This window comes from Orcinus orca, chromosome 12, assembly GCF_937001465.1.
Source record: "Orcinus orca chromosome 12, mOrcOrc1.1, whole genome shotgun sequence".
NCBI classification, from domain to species: Eukaryota; Metazoa; Chordata; class Mammalia; order Artiodactyla; family Delphinidae; genus Orcinus; species Orcinus orca.
In genome coordinates, this window is record NC_064570.1 from 8,534,000 (window position 1) to 8,548,442 (window position 14,443).

Consider the following 14,443-nt stretch of genomic DNA (forward strand, 5'->3'; position numbering starts at 1 on the left):
TGTGAGCTTTTCCTTTGTCCATGAAAACAGCCTCCCAGCCGGCTCGTAATAGTGGCACGTAGTTACTTATTTTCTCATGAACCTTCCCATTCCCTCTGCATGTGCACAGCTCTAGCTCCGATTGCATCTCACCTTGGGCCTTTGGACTTTAGACCGAGCATTTCAGAGCTGGAAAGGACTCAGGTCATCTAACCCAGACCCTCTCTTTGCAGATCAGAGAGCTGAGGCCCCAGGGAGGAAGACCTTCACAGGTCACCGTGCCATGGGGCCTCAGGGCTCCCAGGCTCTCGCCCACTGTTCCAGGGGTCAGTGAATCTGGCTGGTCCTCAAAATCATTTGAGTGGCTTTTAAAAAATACAGGTTCTTGGGTTGAGGCCCAGAAACTCAGGTGTTTGAGAAGCTGCTCTGGGGATTCTAATGGTTAGTCCTGAAGGACTGGGGTGTGTGGCATCTATTTGAGGGCCACCTATTTAAGTCGTAAGCGGCAGGCCCCCCCCCCCCCCCAGGAGGCACTGATTGGTGCCTCGAAGGCATGCACGGTGCCGACCTGCTGCAGTGGGCTGGGAGCAGAAGGTGAAAGCTATTATGGTTCCTCAGCCTGTTGATGGTAGTTTTGAGCTGAGCTAACCCATAATGAGAATAGCAAATAGCATTTTTAAAAGGGTAGATTATTAAGCAGAAGGAAATTAGGGAGTATTACAATTAGGTATTCATCATCTTCATTAACTAAGGCAAAGGTAGGTAGGTTTATGTGTTGAATCCTGATATTAAACGAGATACGCATTATATAGTTAAGTGGCCTGGTGCAAATACCTGTGAAACACCAGTCATTATATTCATGAAAAAAAAAAAGTGCCTGGTGTTTTGCTTAAATTTAAGAAGCTTTACTGGCTAGTTTCATTAGTTCTTGTTTTAGAAATAAGACGAAATTCATTGCTATTTTTGTTTTTAGGCATTTGTCTCTTGCATATACTGATATTTTAGTAATAGATCAGAAACCTACCTCTCTTATTGAAATGAAAACTCCTGCTAAGCTGGCTACTATCAGAGGCAAAAAAGAAGAAAGATTTTTCTGCTGAATATGGTCAGTGTGAAAAACACACAAATACTCATTAAAAACCTCATTTTCCTCAAGGGGTTCAGACACCTTCAATACTAAGTTTTGTGTCTAGGATACATTATCTTACTCTAAAATTCTGACCCAGTATATAGCTGGGTTTTTTTAAAAAAAAAACTTGTTATTTTAAATCCGTAGAGTGCTAATGTAACTCTCATACTGAAACTTATGAATTTCCATTATAAATAGTGGACTATGATTATGTCTGGTTCCTTTTAGATTCTAACATTTTGGAACTGTAACTACAGCTTTGTGCCATAGCTTCAAAAGGAGTAGCATTTGGAGGAGAGACATGAATTACTAAATTATCATCTACACCAACCACATGGCTCTCTGTGTGTACGTAATGGGTTGGGGTACATGGGCAGAATTAAACTTTTATCACCACTGCCCCCACCAAACAGAGCAGAATGTTAGAAAGGGTTTCAGTATTTTGACCAGCCTGGCATAAACATTGCCCTTTTGGTGGGTAGATTTTAAATGACTAACTGCATACTGTACACACCTGTACCGCACGTTACTATGTGATTTTTGCTGCCTTCAGAGAATATTGCCTTTGAGAAAAGTGTGTGATCTAGGGGGAAATACGAAGACAATAAAAATTGCAAACCATGTGCTTTTCTCCAGCCTTTGCATGTGGTTTGGGTTTGTGTGGTGATACGTTTTACCCTGGACCTCCAGCTTTTCATGGGACCATTCTCACATTTATCATGCACAACCATGTCATCCCACTTTATTTCTGTGGCACCACTGCAAACACGAGTGCTAGCTTTTTCCAGGTACACATTGAGTTCCCTAAAAACAATTGAGGGGCTTCCCTGGTGGCGCAGTGGTTGAGAATCTGCCTGCCAATGCAGGGGACACGGGTTCGAGCCCTGGTCTGGGAGGATCCCACATGCTGCGGAGCAACTAGGCCCGTGAGCCACAACTGCTGAGCCTGTGCGTCTGGAGCCTGTGCTTCGCAACAAGAGAGGCCGCGATAGTGAGAGGCCCTAGTGAGAGGCCCGTGCACCGCGATGAAGAGTGGCCCCCGCTTGCCGCAACTAGAGAAAGCCCTCGCACAGAAACGAAGACCCAACACAGCCATAAATAAATAAATAATTAAAACCACATATTGTAAAAAAAACAAAACAAAAAAACCCAATTGATTACCAAGGAAACCTAACAGGATAATAAAAAGGAGAGTTGGGATTTAGGTATGTTTCCTTAATATGCCAAAGCCTGATTTCTTCTAAAGCCCCTGGCTAAGTGGACCAAAACATGAATATAAATGGTCCTGTCGTCTGAGGAAATGTTCCATCTTAAACTTTGATGAAAGTTTATGCTGTATCTCAGTACATTATTACAGATCCGTAAAGTTTAAAAGAATCTTAATAGTCTTTCTAAACATGGACCAGCTTAACATGCTGCTGATTAAGGCAGTGCTGTGCTGCGATCCTCAGGGTAGGAGCATCCCCTGTATCCAGAGGGCATTTTGGGGTGCGTGTGTGTGTTGGGGGTACTTTTAGAGGACTGGGGATGCCTGGTGTTTAGTGGGTGGGCTCGGGGATGCTAAACATCCTGCAGTCCTTGAGGTAGTCTCGCAGAAGGAACACTCGTGCTGGCCCAGAATAGCATTTCACCCCCGACCCCATGAGAGACGCGAGTAGGGTGACGACTAGTCAAGGGACACGCGCCCAATCCTGCAGGGCAGCTTGGCTGGAGATCATTAACGTGCTGTTCATTCGAGTGTTTAGCTTTCACGAGTTCTCCCGTCTCAACCTTGGTCTCAAGATTGTAGACCATGCACTGTAAATGAGATACACATATATTGATTAAAATTACCTTGCTTTTGTAATTTTAGGGGGTGTCTGAAAATGAACATTTTGGTGCCTCACCAGATCAGAGCTGGGCGTTGCTCTTTCCGACGGGGCTGGTGGGCACAGCGGAGGGGAAGGCTGTCTGCCTCCCGACACTGGTCCCAGCCGTGCCTGTGACTGCAGCCCGAAGAGCTTAGCCTGATCGCTGGCTTGACCCCTTTGTTTGCGGCCATACACCAGACTGCAGGATTGCCTGGGTGTTGCAGCTCAGGGAAGGAAGTTCCTGGAAAGACCAGAGCAAGTGAAGCTTGGCGGAATGTCTCACTGGAGCTGCTGATGGTCATTTTTTTTTTTTTTTTTTTTTTTTTTTGCTTATTTTTGGCTGTGTTGGGTCTTTGTTGCTGCACGCGGGCTTTTCTGTAGTTGCGGCGAGCGAGGGCTACTCTTCATTGCGGTGCGTGGCCTTTTTTCATTGCGGTGGCTTCTCTTATTGCGGAGCACGGGCTTCAGTAGTTGGCGGCACGTGGGCTCAGTAGTTGTGGCTCTCAGACTCTAGAGCGCAGGTTCAGTAGTTGTGGCCCATGGGCTTAGTTGCTCCATGGCATATGGGATCTTCCCGGACCAGGGCTCGAACCCGTGTCCCCTGCATTGGCAGGCGGATTCTTAACCAGTGCGCCACCAGGGAAGCCCTGATGGTCATTTTAAGTGCCTCTGATGGGAGGTGCAGTTTTTGTGGGTTGCGCAGACCTTCCCAATCCACTTAATTTTTAAGAAAGTTCACTTTCTACATACTACTGGCTTGTTACATCTAATCTCAGCAAAGTATTCATTTTGCGGGTTCTTTGCTTTTTCAAAGAGTTGTGTGAACTTTGAGTCAAATATGAACCAGCTCAGAACCTTAAAATAGTTTTTTTCTAAATTCCTGTTAATGAGTTTGCAAAATGGTTAAAAGTAGTGTGACGATCACTTTTTTATGTTAATTATTAGCATTGGTTTCCAGAGGTGACATTTTTTTCTTGGTCCTCAAATTTAGAGGTGATCGAGATGTAGGCGTTAGAGTCTGAAATCTCCTACTCGTGAACCTCTGGTCTCTTATATGCACCTTAACCAGGGTAGTGGCATTCGGTACACACTGTTTGGTGGTTCAGTTTCTGAATCAGTAGGTAACAGAGAAAGAAGAGCGTATCTGAGGCCCAGCACTTGTCAGCCCCGCGTCCCTCCACTTCAGTTTCGAGTGTGACAGTCATTGTGGGCTTATGAGTGTAATTTAATTTGGAGCTGCGTTTGTTACAGAACATTTGACTTTGGGGCTGCTTCTCACATCTCTCTCATGTGCCCTTGGAACCGTAATTGAGAGAGCAGCCATTTTGTGATTTCTTTAAATTATTGCTGGCAGGAAAAGGAAGAAACTTAGGTTTTTATATTTTAATAAACTTGAAGAATCCAAAATGTGCCTAGTCTTCTCAGTAAACTTCAGTTCTTTAATTTGTAGACTTGTGATTGGAGAGGAAACGTTTATTAAAATCTGGAAAATTATGCCTGACTTCTCTATATGTTATATCAGTCAGAGAACCTTTAAGACAGGCTGTATGTGTGTCAAAGTATCTCTCAATCATCACAGTCTTGAGTGTTAGGGGATTTTCGATTTGTAAAGACTAATTTTTGTTCAACTTAGACAGAGTCTAAGTATCCAGCCAGGGCATGACACACATTCGGAACTCGCCACTTTTTAGTTCTTACATCAGGAAGCTAAATAATACATTTAGGGGACTTCCCTGGTGGTCCAGTGGTTAAGAATCTGCCTTCCGATGTAGGGGACACGGGTTCAATCCCTGGTTGGGGAACTAAGATCCCACATGCTGCAGGGCAGCTAAGCCCATGTGCCGCAACTACTGAGCACACGAGCCACAACTAGAGAGAGAAGCCCGCACGCTGCAACAAAAGATCCTGCATGCTGCAAGGAAGATCCTGCGTGACCGCAGCTAAGACCCGACGCAGCCAAAAATTAAATAAATAAATAAATAAATTTTTTAAAATAATAAATACAGTCAGTCAGTCTGTGTCCTCGTTACATTTCTGTCTGTGTTAGGACGAATTTGGAATATATGTCTATCCAGCTATTTATATATTTCACGTGAAAAATGGTGAGAAGCAAGCATTTCTTAATGTTAAGCATTATAGTTGCTGTGTTACTTTCCTTTGGGACCGTGATATAAGGTAGCTAGATTTGCATGTTTTTCATATGCTAGCAAATTCTGGGTTTTTTCAAGCGATAAATTGGAAAATGACCTTGAAATAAATTTCCTTAAACCACCAATATGGCACTATTAGAGACATTTTTTCAGGCCTTCCCATCACTACCACCTTGTGACCTTACTATGCTAGTAATGCTTCCATGTTCCCACTGTCTTCATAATTACCTTTTCAAATTACTACATAGTATTCTGTCCTCTCCGATGTGCCTGTGACCATTTCGCCGTTTCTCTCTTCACTGTCGAGGCGGTTTCTGAAGTTGCTGGCAGCATTCTGGTGCACAGACCCTCCTCTGTCCTCTCCCGTCACTTACAGACTTGGTGTGAACGCCCAGAGGCAGCTTCACTTAGCTGTCGTGGGGCCAAAATGTGAGACGGTGTATGGAAAATATGTTGACGGTTATCAAAGTATTTTGTAGAAAAACAGCTTAGACCTGAGCGTGCCTGTGCTTTATTAAAGCCACGAGGGCACACATTTGGATCCAGACTGCACGCGTAGGCACAGAGCTGGGGGGTGTGTGGTGTGTGTTTTGGGGTTGGGGGTGTGTGGTGACAGGTATGAGAATGGGTGCGGAGGAGGGACATACTCTCACCACGTTGCCCAGGACCGTTGAGTTCAGGTGGGGCACTCGGAGATTATTAAAAACACCCGGTTAAGTGTAATGTGTTCCATTCTGTTTTCTAGATCAACGTCCGAGTTACCACCATGGACGCGGAGCTGGAGTTCGCCATCCAGCCAAATACAACAGGAAAACAGCTTTTCGATCAGGTTGGTTTCTGTGAACTTGAGAGAGCGGGTTCCCAGGTAGAAAAGAGTGTTTGCAGCATCGGAACCACTTTGCCGAGCATGTTTATTACCTTGGTTGGCTGCTAGCTTCTCGCTGTGGAGTAGACCCTGCCAGTGGGGTTCAGCTGTCGTAAACACTCTCCCCGGGGTGGCCCCGTTCGCAGTCCCGAGGAGAAGGGGCGCCGTGCAGTCTCCACGAGCCGGAGCCTCACCCGAGAGCTCTGGCTGCCGCCTCTCCCGCTGGGGTCTCCACGGTCCCCCTGGCCGTTTCCTGCCATCTGGTTCCCGGCCGAGGTGCAGTGGAGGACGGCGTGGGGCCAGGCGGCCTCTCTCCAGCACTCCCTGCAGCTGCAGAGTCCTGAGCCCCTCGGAGGTCAGCACACACCCTTCCCTCCAGCCAGGTAACAGCCCAGCCGCGCTCCTGCCCCTCTCTTCATGGAAGCTGAAGGTGACGCAGAGTTCTAATAAGCGCGGTGCACCACCATGAGGGCCGTGATAACTCTTCCATGAAACGGTTCCAAGCTTTAGACAGAGCGAGAGCTGCCTTTCTGGGCTTTGTAAATTCTGCTCTGGGACTGAGGACCCAGTAGGGCGCCGGGGCAGGGTGTGCGTTCACAGGCACCTGCACCGTCTGCGGCCTCCCTGAGAGGCCCCGCCGGTCGGCCAAGCCATGCTCTGCATCCCAGCACCAAACTGGAAAGTGGAGCGGAGGCCTGGCAAATGTAGAAACTATAGGTGACTCACCCTGGGCCTGATGGGATCTCCCTTTCATCCCCAAAGTCAGCGCGCAGCAGGTTAATTTCCCCAAGCCAGTGAGCAGGGCCTGGGGGCTCACACCTCCGGGGAGGGGTCGAATGCAGCCTCCGCTCTCCCTGTGCTGTGATTTTGAGGCCATTCCCTGGCCGAGCCTCACCTGATAACCTGATAACAATAAAGACATTTACTGCCTGGGGCGGGACTGGACTTGGGGTGGAAATCTAAGGGTTTCTCCTGAAAGAAAATCCTGGCACCGTATGGGGGCAGCGGTGAGAGCACGGACGGGGAGGAAGCCGGGGGCTCGGGTCAGCTCTGCCTGTAGCTAGCGCGTCCCTCAGTCACCAGAGTTAGTGTTGGAATTTTTTCAGTATTGTGTGTTCCTGTTGTGAAATACCGTGTAGTCTGAGGACTTGAGGCTGGAGCGGACCTGTGGAACCGCTCCTGGAACCGCTCGTGGGTCGGCGGAACGTGACTCGGTCTGTGTTAGAATGTGGACGCAGAGGCCTGGCAGGAAAGGCCGTCTCCACAGCCTTGACCCCAGTTGCGCCTCGCTCTTTGAAGATCCACTTGTTTATACCTCCGCCGTGGTGCGGTGAGGCGGGGATGCTCAGGCCTCGTCAGCACACGCGGGCCGGGCGCCCCTCCTCGCCTCCGCCACGCGGGGCATGTTTCCTCCTGAACGAACATCCGGGAGGGGCTGCGGGCTGCGCGGGGCTCTGCGTCCTTTCTCTGCTGGTCCACCTGATGCGCTTCTGGGTCTCAGAAGCTCATCCACGGGCCCAGCTGCCAGTCACTGAAATGTGGTCCTTAACTGGCTTCGGTTGAAGGAGACTTGGAAGGTAGTTAGTCTGTCCGATTCTCTCCTACCCCCTCTGTCACTTGAGTCTCCTCAGCAGTAACTGTCCCCCAGCCCCTGTCCCAGTGGTGTTGCTTCGTCTGTGACTAGATTCTAGTCCAGGGCTCCGAGGTGACGGAGTCCCTCACAGAGACCATCGCGGAGGCCGGGCAGGTTCCTGGCGGGGCCATGGTGCTTTCCCACTACTGCAGCTGCCGACGTGCTGAGAAAGGAGTTCCTGCCACGTGACTCTCTGCTCACTGTTTTCATCACCAGAAAGTATCAATAGTATTTTCCAGCTGTCGCTTGAGACTGAGTTAAGTAGACACATCCCTGCCTTTGCCTTTCCCAAAACGTGCCATTTAAAACACCACAGAGGGGCTTCCCTGGTGGCACAGTGGTTAAGAATCCACCTGCCAATGCAGGGGACACAAGTTCAAGCCCTGGTCAGGGAAGATCCCACATGCCGCAGAGCAGCTAAGCCCGTGCACCACAACTACCGAGCCTGTGCTCTAGAGCCCGCGAGCCGCAACTACTGAGCCCACGTGCCACAACCACTGAAGCATGTGTGCCACAACTACTGAGCCTGCGCTCTAGAGCCCGCGAGCCGCAACTACGGAGCCCGAGTGCCACAGGTACTGAAGTCCGCGCGCCTAGAGCCCGTGCTCCACGACAAGAGAAGCCACCGCAGTGAGAAGCCCGCACAGCGCCACGAAGAGTAGCCCCCGCTCGCCGCAACTAGAGAAAGCCCGTGCGCAGCAACGAAGACCCAACGCAGCCAAAAATTTAAATACGTAAATAAATAAATAAAATAAAATAATAAAAATAAAACACCACAGAGGCATAGATGAAGGAGTGGACCCCAGACCCGTCCAGGTGTGGCTTGCGTGCTGTGTGTCGGCTTTAGGCTGAGGTAGGGACATTGGAGAGAACAGTGATTGTGTTTTTCTAGGAATGCTGGGTTTCCCTCGCAGAGAGGACTGACAGGTCAGTTTTTAGAATGGACTGCAGAAAGGAATGTTGTTTACTTCTGTTTTGTTGTTTTGGGGGAGCTGTAGGGAGAGAAGTAGGGCTTTGAAACACGCTGAGGACAGTTGTCCTGGAAGTGGACGGAAGAGTCATACGTAAAGATGGGTGGCAGATCAGGGAACCCGGGGACAGGCTTCCACCGAGAGAGTGAGGGACCCGGGTCCGGTCCATGGCTCCAGAGTCTGATCGGCTACGTGAAGGGGGACCGGCCACATCGGAGCAGATGGAGAAGAGGAGTCTGAAGATCAGCGAGGGTCTGACAGGCACGGGGCAGGGAAGTCAAGTGGACAGGAAATGGTTTCACGCTGGTCAGACCCAGGCTAAGGCTGCAGCTGGGTGGGTAGAGTGGAAGGAGAGGTAGAGCGGCTTCTGTACATGGGGCTTTCTTGTGCAGCTTTGGACAGCCCGCAGAGGAAGGCGAGGCAGGTTTCGTATCCAGATGTTGAGATGGAGTTTAGGAAACTAGCAGGATTGGGTATAGAAAACCTGGTCTTTCAGTCAGCTTCCTCTATACTTGGCTACCACGAAAAGCAGAACTGGGGCTTCACCAGACTTGCGGGGAGAGCGCTGGTAAGAGTCAAAACTGCCCTCCTTTCGCTTCGTGATGAGGTCTAGTCCCTCCTCCCCTTTTCTGGGTGAGTGAAGGGAGTGAATGAGCAGGTCATTCCCTGGCCTGTAGTAAACGGAGACTCGGGAGCTCTGCAAGCATCTGGCCCTGCAGCCGAGGCCAATGCAGAAACAGGCTCAAGGCAGACGTTGTTTGGTGTTTCAGTTTTTATTGTAAGTGCTCCAGATACCTGATTTTCATTTCTAGTGTGTACATCCCTCTTTCCCTTTAAATATGATAGAAGCCATATATTTGAAGAATAGTAACCTTTTTTTTAAAGGCTTAACATTATATGTCATGGAATTTAAAACTATGCGGCAAAGTTTTGACAGTATTCAACAAGTGTCCACGGCAAGTTGCTTTTTGACTTCAAGACACAAGAGTAACAACCATCATGGGGCTGTCAGTATAATGGACCACAGGAGACTTTTGTCCTAGTACTGGAGAGAATTTTAAAAACGTGAAACGCACTGTGACCTAGGGCTGAATTCCACCTTCCTGTATCAGAATTTCACGTTTCTGGAGGTTGAAAGTGCTCGTCGCCCCTTGGCATGCGTGAAGCTGAGCACTCCCCCCCTTCCCTGGAAGCTTGTTGCCCGCCGCCTTCTATACCTTTCCGGGACCGCTGCTGCCCTGACCCCACTGAGCGGAGGCCTGGCCAGCTGCCGAGGGGCAGAGACGGGCAGCCAGGGGAGGCTCTGCTTCACGTTGGTGTCTTTCAGCCCCTTTTTCATGTGGGCTCCCCGACAGGTGTAGTCACACCTGTGACACACACACACTTTTACCGGTGGGTGTACCTGGGTTACGGCCCATTCCCTGTGGCCCACCTAGCTGTCTTTACTCAGAAACGCATAATGGAGGACGGAGGAGCAGGGGTGACATTTTATAAGATTTAAAGTTAACCCTAAATCTGCTCAAATTTATATTAAAAGTAAATGGTTCAGGGACCTCCCTGGTGGTCCAGTGGTTAGGACTTGGTGCTTTCACTGCAGGGGCCTGGGTTCAGTCCCTGCTCAGGGAGCTAAGATTCCACAAGCTGCACAGTGTGGCCAAAAAAAAAAGAAAAGTAAATGGTTCATGTCTTAGTAACAGACAGTGTAGCGGAGGCCTGCCCGCAGCGTCTAAGCTGGTGCCTCGCTCTCCTGGCAGCTCTGCTGCACCATGTGATGGTGGCAGCCCAGGGCCACTGCTATCCAGAGAGTTCCTCATGACTGTCGTCGTCGTCCCCCCCCCCCCCCCCCGTCTCTTTCACACAGGTGGTTAAGACCATCGGCCTTCGGGAAGTGTGGTACTTTGGCCTCCAGTATGTAGATAATAAAGGATTTCCTACCTGGTTGAAACTTGATAAAAAAGTAAGTCATGTTAACTATTTACAGACTATTAATTGGGTTTGGTCTACTCTGTTGACATTGAAACTCTGTCTTTTGTTTTGTGTTCCTTTCTATTTGTGTAAAAGTTTTTAAAGACAGAGAGGTTGCAGGTTTCCAGTAAACGGAGGTAGTTGCTGGAAATGAGATCCTGGCATTTCTCCTTACTGCTCCCTTATTGGAGTGTGTGATGCTTAATTGCTCAGCTTTCAGTTGACCTTAGCTTTTGTTGTTTTTTTTTTTTCCAATGAGATTGTTAATCTTATAAACCATGAATCATCCACTGTTTTGTAAGAATCTGTTATTGCTCTGTTTGAACCTGTGATAAGAGTTTCAACTCCAAAGACTGGATAATTCCATTAACAATTACAAAGAAAAGCAGTAAGCTAAATGTGTTTTCTCCAGACAGTTTCTCTCTTTTCTCCAACTCCTGCTTTCCCTCCCATATTACTGGACCCATCAGGAGGGTGATTGGAGGCATGGAAGGGGGTGGGGGGGCGTGAGGAATTACTGAGAGTGAGCTCATGGTCCAGGGCTGGCCTGGCCATGTGGACAGAGGCCAGATTCACGGGTCACTCAGGCAGTCCCCTGGAGTTGATAGCATCGCCCCCAGAAAACCAAGGCTGGGGCTGGGGCTAGTGTGAGGGTGTAACAGGACTCTCACTGGCCTTCTGTCTTCCATGCTAAAAAGGTGACTTTCAGAACAAACATTATCTTCTGAAAACTGGCCTGAAGGACGCTTTTGAGTCAGTGGTTAAAACCTGTGTTGGGAAGGCAGGTCTTTGTCTTTCGAACTTGCAGTGAGGGTTTGGCCTCTGCCGCCCAGGTGTCCGCCCAGGAGGTCAGAAAGGAGAACCCTCTGCAGTTCAAGTTCCGGGCCAAGTTCTACCCCGAAGACGTGTCCGAGGAGCTCATCCAGGACATCACCCAGAAGCTTTTCTTCCTGCAAGTGAAGGAGGGGATTCTCAGCGATGAGATTTACTGCCCGCCCGAGACGGCGGTGCTCCTGGGCTCCTACGCTGTGCAGGCCAAGTTCGGGGACTACGGCAAGGAGCTGCACAAGTCCGGGTACCTTGGCTCCGAGCGGCTGATCCCCCAAAGGTGAGCCGGCGGGGGCCGGGCCCGCGTGCGAGCGTCGTGTCAGGAGGGTCGGGAGGCAGAAGGGCTTTGTGGAAGGCGAGTGTTCTGCAGGCTGGGGACTCTGTCTGCAGTCACGGGCCGGCCTTCCGCAGGCCCTGCCACCCCTCGGTGGACCCTGGAGTGGCCTCTGCGACAGAGGGACTCAGCAGGGGAGGGGGCCCTCCTCACAGGAGCCACAGGTGCTGGAGTGGAACCGTCTCAGCTCTCCCTGGTGTATATGGTAAACCGGCCCCTGTTCAATCTTTTTATTTACTGGCGGTCACATAAATTACCTCTTTTGGAAGGAGAGGCCACTTAAAATAAAACACCTTTTAAAAGTGTTTCCAGCAAGACTGGGTTTGTCTCATTCCAGGTTCTAAATCGTCCAGGCTGTTAATTGTCATAAATAGAAATGCCGCATCTTAGGAAGTAGATGGTTTTATTTGAAAGAACAGTCAGGGTCTGTGTCAGGGTGCTCAGTGGCCGGTCGCACGCTGCTCCCAGCCCTCTGGGGTGACGGCTCTGTGCCCTCTTCCTTTGCGATCCAGAGTCATGGACCAGCACAAGCTCACCAGGGACCAGTGGGAGGACCGGATCCAGGTGTGGCACGCCGAGCACCGCGGGATGCTCAAGTGAGTGCTGGGCTGGGAGCCGGTCTTCTTTGCAGGGGACTCGGGTCCTTCAGGTGACTCGCTCGGAGCCGTGCCTAGAGGGGCAGGGAAGGTAAGGAGCTGCTGGTGAGGTTTCTTCCCAAACGAAGCCAGCTGTTCCTCCCCACCGCCACCAGGGCAGAAGTGGTTTGGTTTACACCTTCAGTCCCTCCAGCCTTCTCCCCTCCTTGTTCCAGAGGAAAGAAAAGCTTGTGTCTGAAACTCTTCATTTTAGTCAAGGGGGCCGGAGCATTGCTCGCAGCCCACCAGGCGTTTTCTTTTCCCTGTCACAGAGGTGCTGATTCGTTCATCGTCCATAAGGTGGTTGCCTTCAAAAGGTTGTAAATATAAAAAAAAATGATCCCAAGTGAGAAACACTTGCTAATAAAGGAGCACCAGCGAGGTGTGGAGAGGGTCGGGGTGGGACCTGCGGCTGGTGAGAACGGAGCGGCCAGATGCCTGTCCTAGAATCCTCCTCTCGGGCACTGGCAGCAGCTCTTGGCATGATGTCCCATCCTCAGAAGTTCATTTGCAGTTTGGGCCTCAGAGACTTTGTGTCCTTAGAGTTTCCTGCCTGACCCGAGCATCTTCTGTGGAGGGAAATAACTCAAAACCCAAGCAGTGGCCCCAAGTGAGGCAGACGGTGGGCTCCCTGAAGCACGGTGTGGGCCACAGAGAGAGAGAGGTCGTGCCCGGTGATAGAATTTCCAAAGGAAGCCCTCTGTGTCCAGAGTGGGCAGCACGAGCCAGTTCGGTTCTTTCCTGACACGTGACGTACGCCCGTGGTCAGTGTCCAGGATGGCTGGGCGCCCACTTGGGGCACAGGCCGGCAGAGGGACAGCGACGGAGGCACCTGGCTGTCAGCCCGTCCTCCGTGATGCACTACATTTCAGATCCTGGTGGCGGTGTAACTGTCGAGCACGGGGCGCACGCTGACGACGATGCCAATGTTTGTTCTCCCCACCCAGAGACAGTGCTATGTTGGAGTATCTGAAGATTGCCCAGGACCTGGAAATGTATGGGATCAACTATTTTGAGATAAAAAATAAGAAAGGAACAGACCTTTGGCTTGGAGTTGATGCCCTTGGACTAAATATTTATGAGAAAGATGATAAGTGAGTTGAACTTTATATTTTCTTTAGCTGGTGGGGTATCAGGCCTGGAAACCATGGAGAAAATGGCAAATGTGCATGTGGGTTCTCTTCAGAGTATTTATCTAGCAACTTACTGGCCCAGTGTCTGACGCTTAAGAGCTTTGCGACTGTGACGTGGCCATGTCGGAGGTCGGTTCAGAGGTGTGCGTTATTCCTCTCTTAGCCTGTTCATTATTAGCACGTGTAGCACGTGCCGAGGGGCCCAGCAGGTGGACCACACCGGTCCGTGACCTCATGGACTTTGGAGCTTGTGAAAGAACAAGAGCTGCAGGAAGCCATCTCCCGCCCCTTCCTGTGAGGCCGCCCCAGCTGCCTGTAGGTACCAGCACGCCCATAGCCACCAGCCAGCAGTGCTGGGCGGCTGGAGGTGTGTGCTGATCCGACCCAGAATATTTATGGTGCTATCAGGGACCTTGAGATTCTGCACACAGTAGCCTTTCTGTGCGGACAGTCTAGCTAAATCCTCTGAACCTGCAGGAGGTACCCGATTGCCTCAGTGTGTTAGTTTGTGGAGTGGGCCCTGCTGCAGTTCAGTGCAGGCAGGCTGGCCTCCCCCGGCTTCCTTTGCCCATTCCTGTGGTTACCAGTTCTGCGCAGATGCCTTTTTCCTGCCAAGGGGCTAGACACACACACACACACAAATCATTCTGATTCGGCGAGGACAAGTTTTCTTCGGCGGTTCCCTGTTCCTTGGGCTTGGAGTGGCAGCTCACCTGTCTCACCTGCTCTAGGCTCCCCCAGGCCCCAGGTTCCCGCCCCTACCCTGACGTTCTTGAGGGCAGCAGCGCCGCTTCTGACACACGATAACCTGTACAGAGTCCACCATAATCCCGGCCACAGGCGCTCTGGCCAGGACCCACAGTCCAGACCCATTTCCCCTGGGGTGGGGACCGGTGCCTGGCGTTCCAGCCCCTCCACCGCGCGCCCAGAGTGGGTGGAGGAGAGCGTCTCCGCCGGGAGGCGCGGTGCCA

General features: G+C 50.6%; 1 protein-coding gene across 5 annotated transcripts in view; it reads left to right on the plus strand.

Annotated features, from left to right (window-relative positions):
* EZR (ezrin) overlaps positions 1–14,443 on the plus strand; it is a 164,266-nt gene that overhangs the window by 134,377 nt on the left and 15,446 nt on the right. For all 5 annotated transcript variants that reach the window (XM_049695457.1, XM_049695458.1, XM_004278889.3 and 2 more), the window contains exons 3-7: positions 5,854–5,937; positions 10,439–10,534; positions 11,376–11,650; positions 12,217–12,300; positions 13,287–13,433. In XM_049695457.1, coding sequence (XP_049551414.1) covers positions 5,854–5,937; positions 10,439–10,534; positions 11,376–11,650; positions 12,217–12,300; positions 13,287–13,433 — 686 coding nt within the window. The remainder of the gene's footprint in view (positions 1–5,853; positions 5,938–10,438; positions 10,535–11,375; positions 11,651–12,216; positions 12,301–13,286; positions 13,434–14,443) is intronic.